At 37.6% G+C, this 15,097-nt stretch overlaps 3 protein-coding genes across 4 annotated transcripts; 1 reads left to right on the forward strand and 2 right to left on the reverse strand.

The window, feature by feature from the left end:
* Window positions 1–2,567: 2,567 nt before the first annotated feature.
* On the reverse strand, window positions 2,568–4,871 carry LOC125198578 (polyvinylalcohol dehydrogenase-like). Of its 2 annotated transcripts, none has more exons than XM_048096898.1 (4): window positions 4,764–4,871; window positions 4,217–4,668; window positions 3,258–3,858; window positions 2,568–3,061 (listed from the first exon to the last, which is right to left on the reverse strand). In XM_048096898.1, the coding sequence occupies exons 1-4, from the start codon at window positions 4,866–4,868 to the stop codon at window positions 2,618–2,620; spliced, it is 1,602 nt and encodes a 533-aa protein (XP_047952855.1). In that variant the 5' UTR covers window positions 4,869–4,871; the 3' UTR covers window positions 2,568–2,617. The 2 variants fall into 2 exon arrangements, with proteins under 2 accessions (XP_047952855.1, XP_047952856.1); XM_048096899.1 differs by having other exon boundaries at window positions 4,217–4,674; window positions 4,764–4,836.
* Window positions 4,872–7,174: 2,303 nt separating this feature from the next.
* On the forward strand, window positions 7,175–9,205 carry LOC125198555 (galactose mutarotase-like). Its single transcript, XM_048096870.1, has 5 exons — window positions 7,175–7,434; window positions 7,502–7,551; window positions 8,017–8,140; window positions 8,268–8,375; window positions 8,462–9,205. The coding sequence occupies exons 1-5, from the start codon at window positions 7,272–7,274 to the stop codon at window positions 9,091–9,093; spliced, it is 1,077 nt and encodes a 358-aa protein (XP_047952827.1). The 5' UTR covers window positions 7,175–7,271; the 3' UTR covers window positions 9,094–9,205.
* Window positions 9,206–9,230: 25 nt separating this feature from the next.
* On the reverse strand, window positions 9,231–13,402 carry LOC125198553 (serine/threonine-protein kinase PBL34-like). Its single transcript, XM_048096869.1, has 6 exons — window positions 12,501–13,402; window positions 10,942–11,279; window positions 10,709–10,844; window positions 10,307–10,443; window positions 10,096–10,219; window positions 9,231–10,022 (listed from the first exon to the last, which is right to left on the reverse strand). Exons 1-6 carry the CDS (start codon window positions 12,712–12,714, stop codon window positions 9,514–9,516), a joined length of 1,458 nt encoding a protein of 485 aa, XP_047952826.1. The 5' UTR covers window positions 12,715–13,402; the 3' UTR covers window positions 9,231–9,513.
* Window positions 13,403–15,097: the final 1,695 nt, after the last annotated feature.

A 15,097-nucleotide genomic window follows, 5' to 3' on the forward strand; every position in this document is an offset into this window, starting at 1 on the left:
AGCTTTAAAAAGTACTCCATTAGCAGAGAAGACTTCCGAACAAGGTTGCAGGCCTTAGTGGAAACTGAAAAGCATAAAGTCGTTACTACATTAGTATATACAATTCTCTTTCCATTGTTTTTCATATTTTTGAAGAAACCAAGGAATCATATATATTCTACTCACCCTAAATATTGATATCCGTATATACAGAGTCCACTCTCCGATAACCCACGTGCACTATCATAATACATCCAAAATCAATCATTTTTCTATTTACTTAATTAGCTCCAACTATTTCATCTCCATTTTCGATGTAATTCCATATGCAAAAATATTGTTTATATTTCAAAAAATTATTTATTTTTAATCAATTATAGTACTTTTAAGGCATCCACAATGGGGCTGAGGATGGACGCCCTAAGCCCCCGCCCTATGCGCTGCACATCAGCATTTTATCCTCCGCCCCTTCCACCTGTAATGGGGCGGACTATAGCTCGCCCTAAGCCCCGCCCTAAGTATTTTATTTATTATTTGAATATTTAAACACTACAATATTTATTTTTTATGTTTGCAAACATATCAATTAGCAAGAATAAATATAAAAACACTATAAATTAAAGGCAAATCCTATTGTCAATATTTATTTTTTATTTTTTGTGCTTGCAAAAATGAAAAATTGACAGAATTCATTATTGAATTTAGAGAGAAATTGAGATGAGAAAGAGAGTGAAGTGAAAGGTGTGAAATGAAATAAAAAAAATTGGTGATATATATTAGAAGAAAATACAAAAAAAATTAAAAATAAAAATAAAAATGTGTGCATCCTCCGCCCTATAGTCCACACCCCCTGCAATGGCGGACTAAGGGACGGAGGATAGGCCGGAGGATGCATCCTCCGTGTCATAGTCCGCGGACGATGCTTAGGGCGCGGAGGATAAAATGTGTATAGTCTGTGGTGCTGCAGTGGCGAACTAAGGGACGGAGGATGCATCGTCCGTCGCATCCTCGGCCCATTGTGGATGCTCTTAAAATTAAATTCGTTAAGCATTGAACTATCGATGTTTCAATAAGCATTTCGCTCATTGGAGTATTTTAAAATTCATAATTTTTACTATCGGTTTTGAAAGTTGTGGGACACATTAGAATTTGATTAAGATTTATTGTTGAAACTAAAAATAAAAAATATACTCCCTCCGTCCTAAGATAAGTGACTTGTATTCCTTTTTGGGGTGTCCCACTATAAGTGACCTATTTCCATTTTTAGCAAAAAGTCATCTCTCTTACTTTATTCTCCACCTACTTTATTCTCTCTTCTCTTCTCTATTTTTCCTCTCTCATACTTTACTCTCTCCACTTTAACTTATTTAAATATCAATTTATTAAATCTAGTGCCCAAAAAGAAGTAGGTCACTTATCTTGGGACGGAGGGAGTAATTAGTTGATATAGTTTTCCTTTATTAGTTAGTATTAAGCATTTTATTTGTCTGTATTTGTGCCTATATATAAGGCCTTCTTTGTATTTTGCAATCAACACTTAGCAAAAATATAGCCCATTAAGACCATCTACAACCATTTACACCAAACACCAAAAAGTAGTTTTACTCTAACCATTTACACTAAATTCAAAATTTACACCATTTTTGGATTTTTGTCTCACAAAATTTTTGCAGTAACACCATATTTGGTGTTGTTTCACAAAAAACACTAAAAATGGGTTTGAATTTGGTGTATGGTTGGTGAAGATTTCTACACCAAAACTCATTTATAGAGTACAGTTGGAGATGGTCTAATAAAACTTCTCCTTTTTCTCTCCATCTCCACAGTCGACGGTTTCACTCATCTTTTGTAGTTTTCTCTTTTGGAGGTTTCTCAATCCAAATCAATTCTACATTTTCAACATTTATGATTCTTTTTTGATAATTTATCCAAAATGAAATGAATAACAACTTTTTTTTCCGAAGATAAAATGAAATAATCTCTTATTTTAGGTGGTCTCATGTACGTTTCAGACTAGGTGTTGCAGGAGATGAGAGAGTGAGTAGTAGTTTCCTCAGATGGGATGTCTTAGAAGCATTGCACGACAATGTAGCTGCGCTGCAGAGTTCAATTTGGTTCTTGTGCAGTCCTTTTGTAATGGATGAATGTGAACACGCAAGTTCTAGTTCGTTTGCTTTGATGTTGTCTTTGCTCGTCTTTGTTTTGTATTTGAGGGTTTTACTGAAGGGTGGATGTATAGCTGTAGATGAAGAGTCTGTCATGACTATTCGAAAATTACTGGTGTGCTTCATAGTTTAATTTGTTACTTCCCTAAATACTGTAAGCTAACTGTTTTACGTTGTGTGCTTTGTTAAAAAGTTGCTATCTCTGATTAGTATGTCTGTTTTTTTAGTGAACTAGTAAAAAAAGGCAACCATTCTTTGTGGTCCAAGCTCCTGCTTTATTAGGCATTTTTTAGCTTATCTATCCTTTGAGCTTAAACATGTTGTCCATTTGAACTTTTGAGAGAAAACACGGCACAACAAATACAAGTACATGATTGCTTCTCCAAGTCTTCAAGTACACACTCGTGCATACATATCTTTAAATTGGATGAAAATTTTATTTTATTAGGTTGCATTTTTAGTAACATGGGAGCTCATTTTATGCAGAAGGCGAAGAGAAAGGATCCTGCAGTCATATTCAGAAACCTACGATAGCCGTGTCCTACAAATGCACATCCCTGGCTCACCGCGAAGCCCCCGTACACAGAGGCTCCCGTAACGTACGACCACAATATTTCACCGGATGCAGCATCTACAGCGTAAACCGGCCCCGTCCCATAAGTGGAGCCGGCAAACATCACACCGTTGGCGATAGTGACAGGACCACTAGCAGGGGCCTTATCCGGAAGTGCGGTTGACCACAACACCTTCCCCCTCCCGGCCTCCATCGCAACCCACCCGCCCCCTGTCGTCACATTATTTGATGGCGCAAGCGTGAAATTCTGCTGATTGCTGTTGGCGATATTGGTGTAAACCCTCCTCGTGTCCGTAGCCGCTCCCCATGTCCCTCCTCCGGCAATTCCTCCCGGTCCAGCTTCCTGTATCAGTATAAAATATAGAAACTAAACTGTCGGGTTGCAAACTTATACCACATCAGAAAGCAAAATTTAAATTTTTGAAATTAAACTGTTGGGTGGAAACTCATCCCACACTAGGGAACAAAAACATAAAATTTTGAAATTAAACTGTTGGAGTGCAAACTCATCCCACATCAGAAAATAAGTGATTTCTTACAGTAGACCAGAGTATGTTTCCGTTTCCCCGGTCGAGTGCCCACGCATATCCGCTTTTCTGGACCGCAACGACCACGTCCTTCCTAGTGCCGTTGGTGTTTACGGTGAGCATCATTGGCGCTTCCCCAAAATCTGCGTCCGGGTTGGGGCCCTGGGGGCAGTTCGGGATGGAAGGATCGTTGCATGCGAAGAACCACACGTCGTATCCTCCGAGCTGTCTGAACCACCTGATCCGGCCCGAGTCTAAGTCGAGGGCTAGGATCGAGTCATAGTGGATGTCGGGGGCGATGCATTGCTCTGGTTGGGCCGGAACCGTCTGATTATCTTGCTTTACTTGGCAGTCCTCGACACTCTGAGGGACAGAGTAGAGATTCCCGGTGGCGATGTAGACATGGTTTCGTCGTTCATCGATGGAGGGGCTGCTGCCCCATATTGCAGCTCCAGCGTAGTCTCCTTGTCTTCCGTTGTTGTCCGGAAGCATATAAGTCTGCCATAGAATTGTTCCGGTCTTTATGTCTAGCTTCGCGAAGCTTCCTCGAAACGTGCAGCAGTTTTCGATGCTGGAGCCTTCTTCCAGTGAGGAAACGCCCACGTAGAAAGCTCTGAGACGTTGGGGATGATATGAGTTTTAATGCAAATTTGATAAAAATAAGAAAAAGATAGAAAGAAAAAGAAAAAGTAGTTGGAATATTAATATTGGAATATGGGGTCCACCTTGCAAAAAATAGAAATAAACTAATTTTGTGGGACGGATTAAAAGTTAGAGCACATTTACAAAATAATATATATGTTCAATGCATCAGATTGATATGCACGTGGATTCACAAGAATTCGATCAAACGCTAGAAACAAAAATTGTGTTTAATTGGTCAACACGCAATATAGAGTCTAGATATGTCCTAGTCTGCAATTTCTTCTGGTTAATCATTAGATGATGACATGAATTCCGAACAGATGTACCTATTGTGGTAAGTTCCGGACATGGTTATAACAGAAGCAGGGTGTTTGTCGAGCTGTTGTTTCCATATGAGTTCTCCTGTAGCCCTGCAAACCGCAACAACATAAGCCGGGCCGTAAATGGCAAAGATGAGTTTGTCGTCAGCTACAGTAGGTGTGGCTCGAGCTAGCAAGGCGGTGGAGGAGTTAAGGGCGGTGAGCTTCTGCAGATTTTTCTTCCAAACAAGGGAGCCGTCAAGTTGTCTCACAGCGAAAATATGACCGTCCCAGCTGGGGAAATATACGACGCCTTCACAGATCGCGGGCGTGGCTGTTATGTCGTGTCCCGCGTTAAACTTCCACTTGAGACGGAGGTGGGCCGCGGTCGAAGGGCTGATCTTCTTCTCCCCCTCCGCGTATCTGTTGTTGAAGATATCGCCGCCGTGGTTTGCCCAGTTTCCTGCAGGGAGAGAATTCTGCAACTGCATTCATGCAAATTACATGAAATACTACTATTTAACTAGATTTTTTTTGTATGTTTCATTGATTTGTAGTAAGAGATAAGACTTACTGATATATCACACTGTAGCAAACAGATTACTGAAATGAGGAGAATTCCATGATTAATGTGTGCCATGTGGAGTTGAGAGTTCTTAATGAGTACTATCATATTCATAATTCAGCTACAATTTATACAAAATAATCAATCTTCAACGGTTGACTTTTCATAACTAAATTGTTGCGCAGGAATTAAGCTGACAATAATATTAGATCAGATTGGAATTAATTAAGTATGTCTACCAAATGAAGAATCATTAGGAAACATGTGGATGTGTGTGTAAGTTGATCAAGCGGTAGAGAGGCTAATGTCTAAGGCTAATGTCTAAGACTAAAGGTTTCATGCTTGACTCCTATATGAGGGGCCTATAAATTTAAATTTATTTACTCATAATAAAATAGAAAACATGTGGCTGCTAATTCCATCCACGGCCGAATCATAATAAAATAGAAAACATGTGGCTGCTAATTCCATCCACGGCCGAAACTATGAGATTTGAGAAACTAATGTTTAATAAATGTTTATTAAGATAAGTAGAGAAATAAAACTTATAATTACTCATGTTAAAAGAGGAATTAAATGGGTTGTTTAATTTGGGACTATCCTATTCCTAACAATAATACGAATCAATTAACTTGTGATTGATGTTATATTTAACCTAAAAGGTCTTACTAGCCGGTTAGGCTAGTCCGAAATTCGATCTACTAGCCTAATTGACATCCGCACTTATATCATTAAAAGACTATAGAGTAAAAGTGAGAGGGATTTAAGATGGAATTATCAAACCTTAATTTGAAATTCTCTCTTAGCGTTTCATAAAACGTGTAGGACTTTTCTCTGCGATGATAAGCACATATTTCTTCATTTGTTTATTAAAAAATAACTCAACTGCGCCTTAAAAGTTAATTGAATAGTAACATACAATTGACAATTGCTTTAGCTAAGATTGCACGCATTCCTCTATTAACTAAGCAAAAGAGATTAACCTGGGTAGTTATAACTTATATTAGGGTAGTAGGTATATGTATTATGTATATATTTCCTTGCTATTAAAGTCAGAGATCTAATCCTGTCAGCTTATACTATTTTAATTCGGCAGTTTGATTATTATTCTAGAACACTTAACTGGGCCGGATTTTTTCAAGCCCAAGTAATTGGGCCGGACATATGCAAGCCTTATAAGTCTAGATTACTCCAAACATTCACAGATTAAATTAAGTTAGTACTCTAATCATGGAAATTGAACTTATTTGTTTATGTAAACCATGGCCCCACTGGCCAAGTTTTAATATCGGCCATCGGTCATATAATAAAATGAAAGAATACATTTGGAATCTTGTACTAATATTTTTAAAAAATTGTATTCATTGCTTTAAAAAAAAATGAACGTTTGATTCATAAGTTGTACTCCTCCATTTGTAGTTTATACGAAGTGGAAAGTTGTGTTTTATGTATAAAAACGACATGATATATTAAAGTTGAGTAGCTTTTTAATTATGCGAAAAAGCTTCTTTTTATACTAATAATAATAACTTATAATGAAAAAACCCAAATACAGATCATTTATGAATTCATCAACTCATAAAGAATTGATAATATCAATACAAAGATTTATGAATGCTTCAAGAATTTGAATGTAGCTCATCATTCAATACAAGACTTGGCCAAAGCTTAAAAAAGTAATAAGCAGAGAAGACTTCCAAACAAGGTTGCAGGCCTTAGTGGAAACTGAAAAGCATAAAGACTAAAGTCGTTAGTTCCATTGTTTTTCATATTTTTGAAGAAACAAAAGAATCATAAATATTCTACTTACCCTAAACATCGATATTCGTATATATAGAGTCCACTCTCCAATAGCCCATGTGAACTATCATAATACATCCAAAATGCAATCATTTTTCTATTTATTAATTTAGCTTCATCTCCATTTTCGATGTAATTCCATATGCAACAATATTGTTTAGTATATATTTCAAAAATATAATCATTTTAAATCAATTATAAGTACTGTTAAAATATTTCAATAAGCACTGAACTATATAGATGTTTCAATAAGCATTTCGCTCATGGGAAAATTGAGATTTATTTTTTTAACTTCATAATTTTTACTATCGGTTTTGAAATTTGTGGGACACATTAGAATTTGACTAAGATTTATGAGTTACGGGAGATAAAAGCTTAAATGCTTAATCACATTAATGCATCTCTTAAATTCTAAACCCATTCAAATATTTCATATAAGTCAAATTTAGCGGCCATTTCTTGATTGCATGAAATAAAAAAATAGTAAAAAAAAAAGATTTATATATATGAAGGATTAGCTGACTTTTCTTGATCTCCCAACTCATCACTGTCGTTTTATCAATAAAAACACTTCACTTTTGTCTGGATATAATAATCCGAGGTTTAATATATTAGCAACATGCTAATCACTCCATGTATGACTAGTAAACATTAATTAAGTGAGCTCATTCCTACAAAAGGCCAGAGCTAGAAGCTCAACAATCTAACACTAACAAAATGTCTATTCTTCTCTGTTTCTTGTTTTTGGCATTTGGGAATCTCTCAAATGCCTCAAGAAATGGTGGTCTCGCAATGTATGAGATCAAGAAAGGCGATTTCTCTCTCAAGGTCACCAACTACGGTGCAAGAATCGCCTCTCTTGTTCTTCCCGACAAACATGGTCAGTTTTTTTTTTTTTTCTTGGGTTATTTGCCTCAAAGATTCAAACTTTTTTCTTGTTTTCATAGGAAAGTTGGGTGACATTGTTCTGGGCTATGATACTGCTGAAGAATTTAAGGTATGATGAATCTACCTCTCTCATGTTTTTAGATATTATTTACTTTCTGAGCTTTCTAGGCGCATGGTTTCTGTGAAATCTTGAATCTTGATTTATCATCATTATTAGTCTATTATTTGTTATTTGTTTTTTTGTGTGGTCATATTTGATCTTGAAAGCCTTAAGTCATCAAAGTCTTCGGCTTTCTGTCTTACTACTTGATAGTAGGAAAAGGACATTTGAACCAATGATTTGAGAAGTAAATGGATGGATAAGATCTACAAATTAACTAATCCTTTGTTAATTTATGTCTAATTTTGGGTAAAAATGACTTATTTATCTCCATTTGATGTGATTGATGATGTGTAGCAAAACCAACTGATATGGCTAAGATACTTGGCATCTAGAGACTGAAACCTTACAAATCTTGTTTTTTGTCTATGTTTTACTTTTATATATGTTGTGTTTCTGAACAATTGGCTGCAGAATGATACCGGTCACTTTGGAGCCGTTGTGGGAAGAGTAGCTAACCGCATTGCTGGTGCTAAATTTACTCTAAATGGGACCGTATACAAGCTTGAAGCGAATGAGGGGAAGAACATGCTCCATGGTGATCTGCATTTCATCTTCTCCTCATGATTTATTCAAGAAAAAAGGACTTAAATATGAGCATTGACTTAAATGTCACCTTTGATCAATGTGTTGTCCCTAACCTTTATGTCATTGTCTGTATTTAGGTGGGTCGAAAGGGTTCAGCCAAGTCGTGTGGAAGGTGAAGAAGCACGTTAAGTATGGCCGATCTCCTTACATTACACTAACATATCACAGCGTTGATGGAGAAGAAGGTAATGAAATTAGCAATGATCAAGAATGTTGTCCTTATTTGCAGAAGTTTGTGGCTTGTTCTGAAAACTCAAATTTGTTTTAACAGGTTTCCCCGGTTCTGTTCTGGCCTCGGTAACCTATGCTCTAGTGGCCCCTTACACGCTGGTTGTGAAAATGAAGGCGAAAGCTCTAAACAAGGCTACCCCGATAAACCTAGCCCAGCACGCCTACTGGAACCTCGGTAACCACAACAGTGGGAGCATCCTCTCTGACTCGCTGCAGATATTTGCGTCCCACATCACACCAGTCGACCAGGGGCTCATCCCAACGGGAGAAATCACCTCAGTGAAGAAGACTCCTTACGATTTCCTCAAGCCCCGTGTGATAAAAGGCCCCATCAAGGACCTCCCCAAAGGGTCAAGGGGGTACGACATCAACTATGTGGTGGACGACTACAAGGGGCTGAAGATGAAGCCGGTGGCAGTGGTCTACAACAAGAAGTCGGGGAGAGTGATGAAGGTGTCAGCCAATGCCCCGGGCGTGCAGCTGTACACAGGCAACTTCATCGACAACGTGAAGGGGAAGGGTGGGTTCATATACCAGTCTCATGCGGCCTTGTGTTTGGAGACTCAAGGGTTCCCAGACTCTGTGAATCATCCTAATTTTCCTTCACAGATTGTGAATCCTGGGCAGATTTATGATCATCGTATGGTGTTTGTGTTTACCACAAAGAAATGATGAGGCTATGTTTGTTTGTTGTAATAAAAGTGGAGGGATGCAGCATTAGTCTCTTTCTCCATTTCCTGCATTATAACATTAATGAATGTTCTTAAGATATTTGAATATTCAATTTGCATCTAAACAATCCAGCCAAGTGAAATAAATACTCAATTTTGATGATGGTTCAAAATAGAAAATGAGTTTGGCCAAAATGCCATTCTTCTTCATGTTCAAACACAGTAACTGCACAAACATCTCTCTATGTTTTTAACTTACTCATCTAAACATCTCAACAGTTATGAGCAAGGTGAAAAAAGAGCCTCCATATCAACGAATGTCTCATCTCTACATGGTAATAAAATAAAAAGCAATCTCTCAACCAGGAGGAGATGATGATCTTGGAGAAGAATGAACAGCAACGCAACGAGAAAACTCCGATCAGGGCTTGTTAGCTAACGGAGATCGCAGAGGCGTGATTTCTTGATATGGCGAGCCGTAATACCTGTTAGGCATGGAGGGGCTCCTTGTTGGCTGCTGCCCGTTTCTCGTCTGCAATCTACCTCCGGTTCTTGCATTCATGGTCGCAGAACCACGGGCATTGTTCATCGCCTGAAAATAGGACGAGGAGCACGCCATGTCCTTGAGAGCTGGCAGCGGCTCCAGAGCTAAAACTATCTCGCTCATCGCGGGTCTAATCTTGGCATCCCGGCTGAGGCAGCGAGCAGCCAGCTGCACAGTTTTCTGAGCGCCTTTGACAGAGAAGCGCCCCTCCAGACGAGGATCAATCAGCCTGTAGAACCGCCTCCTCTCGTCGAGGTAAGGCCTCGACCATTCCACCAAGTTGTGCTCCCCGGGAGGTCTGCTCTTGTCCATGGATCTCCGCCCCGTCAACAGCTCCAGCAAGACCACTCCGAAGCTATACACATCGCTCTTTGCAGTGAGATGCCCTGAACAACGAGACGGTGTCTGAGAAGCCATTATCACACATGAACAATTCACGCAGCAAGAGGAGGATGTTACCTGTCATGACATACTCCGGTGCAGCATAGCCATATGTTCCCATCACACGGGTTGACACGTGCGTCTTGTCTCCCTCAGGCCCGTCTTTGGCAAGTCCAAAATCGGAAAGCTTTGCATTGTACTCCTAGATTAACAATAATAGAGGTAAGTTTAGAGGATCAAGAAAGCTAAGGATAGGACTCCATAATCTTGAAAGATTCAGACATCATACCACATCTAGCAGAATGTTTGAAGTTTTGAAATCTCTATATATAACAGGTTTCTCTGCTTCTTCATGAAGAAAAGCAAGGCCCTTTGCTGCATTTAGTGCTATTTTCATTCTTATAGCCCAAGGAAGAGGCAAGGATCCTATACATCAGAAGAAGTGCATCACAAACATACAATTGAAAATAATGAAAGAATTCTTAAATTAGATTCTTGAAAGTCACAGGCATAGTAACACATGCTTGCACACACTCATTAACAAAAGCAAGCAAATTCCTGAATTAGATTTCACACTTAAAACTACAATCTTAGCAGAAACTACTTGAGCATGACTACAGGTTGTGCCATCTTAACTATAAACTACAAATATTGAAACCACGTTCGTTGTGGGTGGAAAAAAGAAACATACTCTTGAATAAGTGATTTTCCAAGCTGCCCCTTGCCATGAATTCATAGACGAGGAGCCTTTGGTCATCCTCTATGCAATAGCCGATCAATGTAACCAAATTCGGATGGATGAGCTCACCAAGATAATTTATTTCAGCCTGCATTATTATAGAACCACGTGAGTGAAATGTGAATAAGAAGAATCTTTGAAATTGAAGAATAGAATAAGATAAAGAAAGGGAAGTAGTTTCGTACTAGCCACTCTTTATGGCCTTGAAGTCCATCATGATTAAGAGTTTTGACAGCCACAGTAAGCCCTGTACCGGGCTTAACGGGAGTGTTTCCATTCTCATTGACCCAACCTTTGAAAACGCAGCCAAAGCCACCCTCCCCAAGGAGACTGTCGGGCCTGAAACTCCTTGTGGCCAGCTTAAGCTCATTGTAAGTGAACTTTCGTAGCTGAGAAGATATTTTCAGTTCCTCTTCAATTTTGGGAGTTGATGGAACACTTTCAGCATTGCTTGTTGCTGAAGATGATACTACCGGAACAACTGGTTGGTCTCTACTTGTCTCATTTGTAGATTTACTTTCCGCTGGTGCACAAAAGTAACAAGAATAGATGAGTTCAAATCCAAGTAAAAAATGCAAAGATGTTAGTACTCATCAACACCCCATAGTTCACAAGCTCATTTCAAACAAGTTGATTAACATTCTTGCTCAAAAAAAATTGATTCATTTCCATTTTCCGAGAGATTCTATAGTTATAGTTTCCCATACTTGGGTTCTAACATAAATAAAAAATACCAATAAACAGCCATGAACCATGCACATAAAGGAGATGCAACCGTTACATGTAAAAGCCACGTGGAGCTCAGCAAAAGTTTAACCTAGTAGTACAACTACAAGTTTCATCATTTCCCTTTAGGCGTAGTATAACTAGTATAGCAGACACGCGTCACACGCCTTAAATTAGTTTCCCCAACAATACAACTAGTATAGTTGACTCGCGTCACGCGCATTAAATTAGCCACCACTAATTCTGATCTAGAATCAGAAACAGAAACAAATCAAAACAATCAACCACGTGTAACTCGTACTTAATCTATGTTCCCTAAGTAGTATTGTAAACCAAAGAATCAATCAGCCGTTACACCAAAAAGCCACATGGAGGTCAGCGAAAGTTTCACCTAGTAGGAATGCTGCCAAGATGTTATTTCAAAGGATCATCTACAACGTAACACAACTAGTACAGCTGACACGCGTCACACGCCTTAAATTAGTTTTCTAACACTCTCATTCCGTTATTGAAACAGTAACAAATCAAAACAAAATCATCAACCACGTGTAACTTGTATGTAATATATTTCTATGTACCCTAAGTACTGTGTGTAAAACCAAAGAACCAATTCCAACAACATACATCATAAAGCAACGAGAAACACTGCATACACGCTAAAACTTATGAGGCAACTTCATCAAGACAGTGGCATATCCACCAAAGATACAAGCAATAAATCAGCAAGCATAAACAGCCATTCTTCTAGCAAGCGCGACTTAAGCAAGCAGCTAGATCTAACACAAAACTACATATCAAATGCAGCAACAAGGATAAACACAAACTTAACATCCAACCATATAAGCAGATACACTAAAATTCATATTTGTACCTCCAATCAAGTTGTCCAAACCACAAAATAAACAACTCAACAGCATACATTCACATCAAACAACTTCTAATAAGAAAGAACAGCAGCACAAACAGAATCAATTCCCAAAAATTTCTTAAACAGAAAAGGATGATTTAGCAAACGTACCATACTGTAAGCTAGAGCCAGAGCCAGAACCACTAACAGAGCTATCAACTTTGGTCCTTGCAGACAAACAGCGCCCAAAAAATCGAAATTTAAACCAACAGCTACCTACCGAAGCATCATCGTCGCCATCACCATTAACAATTTTTCCCATCCTGGCCTTCGAGTTTCCCACATCCATATCAACCTTATTCATAGCTTTAGGAACTAGCCCCATTTTTTTTTCCTCCCTCCAAACCCTAGAATTTAAATGCCAAAACTGCAGAATGAGCCTCCAGACTACCAAAATCCCACTTTTATCACTTTGCCCTCATCCGAAAGATTCTCTTTTCCTTGAAATTTTTCCACTCTGTATTTGTGGGCTTAAAACCGGGGCGCCCTCCCTCCCTAATCCAAAGATACCAAACTAACAGTATACGACAAAGGATTAGAAAAAGAAACCGTTCAAACTTGCTTTAACAAAATTCCATTAATTAAATTACAAAGATTGCATTTCTATTGAAAAAATTTCAAGAATCAAAAGAGAGAAATCTCAAGCCCAGGTGACGAAAACTCCCCGCGGCGCCTCAAAATGCAATCTTGGGATCATTTATGCAGAGATTTGAACATGCAAAACGACGAATTGCAAATACGAAAGATCAATGCGCAAATTCGAAGCACCCCTTTTCGAAGTGCTGCATTCAATCTCTCCCAGTTCAGATACAGCCCCTCCCTTTCATCGCATTTCACACTCTCAAAGCAAGAAAATAACAGCAATGCGAAAACACTGAAAAAAACATGATTTTCTTTAACCAAATAAAAATAGGAGACGCTGGGACACGAGGTGTTCTCGAGGCCAAACAAAAGAACAAAGTTAACTATTGTGTTAGTAGGAGTGTGTGTGTTTGGAAGAGAGAGAGGGAAGGATGGAGGAGAGAGAAACGTGCGATTTTGCGTGAAAAGATGTGAGAGAATGGACGTGGATTGAGGGAGGTTGAAAGTCACCGAGCGGTGACGGAAGATGCGTGAAGCTCGAATGTGATTGGTGGAAAAGTTGAGCACGTGGGCCCGTTTCTAATCTATTGGGCTGTGATGGGTTTGAAATTTGATTAGAATGGCAAAAACTAAAGAATTTATCTTTTCCTTTTTTTCTTTTTTCTTCTGGGATTTTTCTCCTATTGGACAAGAATTTACTCCTTTCTAAATATATTTGCTTTTGTTTGTTGTAATCTTTTTGTGAGATTTTTATTAAATAATTGAGTATTTCTTTCTTTTGATTTGCTTTAGTTTATAATTTTCCCTTTATTAGCTGGATCTCTAGAATTTGGAGCGTGAATTGTGTGATTTGTGAGTCTGCAAATGCTTACGCACAAAAAAGGAAAAGAGAATTAATGTTTGAATTCAATGTATTGAATCTGGAAATTTGGTATAAATGATGAGGACCTTTGTAGTTTTAAGCTTTAAATGCAGCATTTGGTGATTTACAATTTTACATTGATTCAATACATATAAACTTAGGAGTGATATCAATCATGTAGTGCATAGTTTCAAATTTGGATAAGAAGTAGGGTGAGAAAAAAAAAACGAAGACTGAATATCGAACCGATCCAAACCGATATTTTGAAATTTGGTTGGGTTTTTCGGTTCAATTCAGTTTTGAAAATACAAAAATTTCAGTTTTTTGGTACGGTTCGGTTCGGTTCGGTTCGGGCGAAAAAAAAAACCAAATAACCGAATTATATTTTAAATATAATATTATATATATATTCTATTAATCTAATATATTACATTAATTTAATATATTATATAATATAATATATATATATATTCTTTTAATATATTCTATATAATATGTATTATATATATTCTATTAATTTTATATTTTATAGATATATATTCTATTATATAAAATAAAATATTATATACTATGTTTTTTTCGGTTTTTCGGTTTAGTTCGGTTATTCAATTTTTCGGGTTCGGTTCGGTTTGAGTTTTGAACTAAATTCGGTTTTTCGGTCAAACCGAACTGAAACCCGAATGCTCACCCATAATCAGAAGTTTACTTGGTTTTTTTTCTTGCATTATTTAATTTTGTATGTATGTATATCAACTTACGTCGGGGCTACAAACACAAGTGAATAATGTTGCACACAGTAATGCATAATATTAAACAAAAAAGAAAACGACATATATATACATTCGAAAGTTGCATCTTCTTACTTGAAGGATTTCACAATGAAATTAGAGTAGATCAATATTTTTTCAATAGATTGATAAAAGAATGGATCGAGAAAGAAAACAAATGATCGATGCAAAAATGACGTGTTTTGTCACATGCATGTGTTTCGTCTGCAAGTGCTATAACTTATCTCTTCATGCTTGAAGTGATTTCATCGTGAAGTTATAGTATGTCGATATAGTTTTGAAGTTGATTGATCGAAGAAGTTGAGAAAGAAAGCAAGGGATCAATACATAAGATTGATTTTGCCGGTTTATATAGTACGAATGGAGAAGGGATATGAGAAAATGAAATATGTTAATGAGAGTATTATTTAATTACTACTCCTACTACATATTTCTATTTTCGTAATATGCATATTTTTGTTTGCAAATGTATAGGT

This window comes from Salvia hispanica, unplaced genomic scaffold (genome assembly GCF_023119035.1).
Source record: "Salvia hispanica cultivar TCC Black 2014 unplaced genomic scaffold, UniMelb_Shisp_WGS_1.0 HiC_scaffold_167, whole genome shotgun sequence".
NCBI classification, from domain to species: domain Eukaryota; kingdom Viridiplantae; phylum Streptophyta; class Magnoliopsida; order Lamiales; family Lamiaceae; genus Salvia; species Salvia hispanica.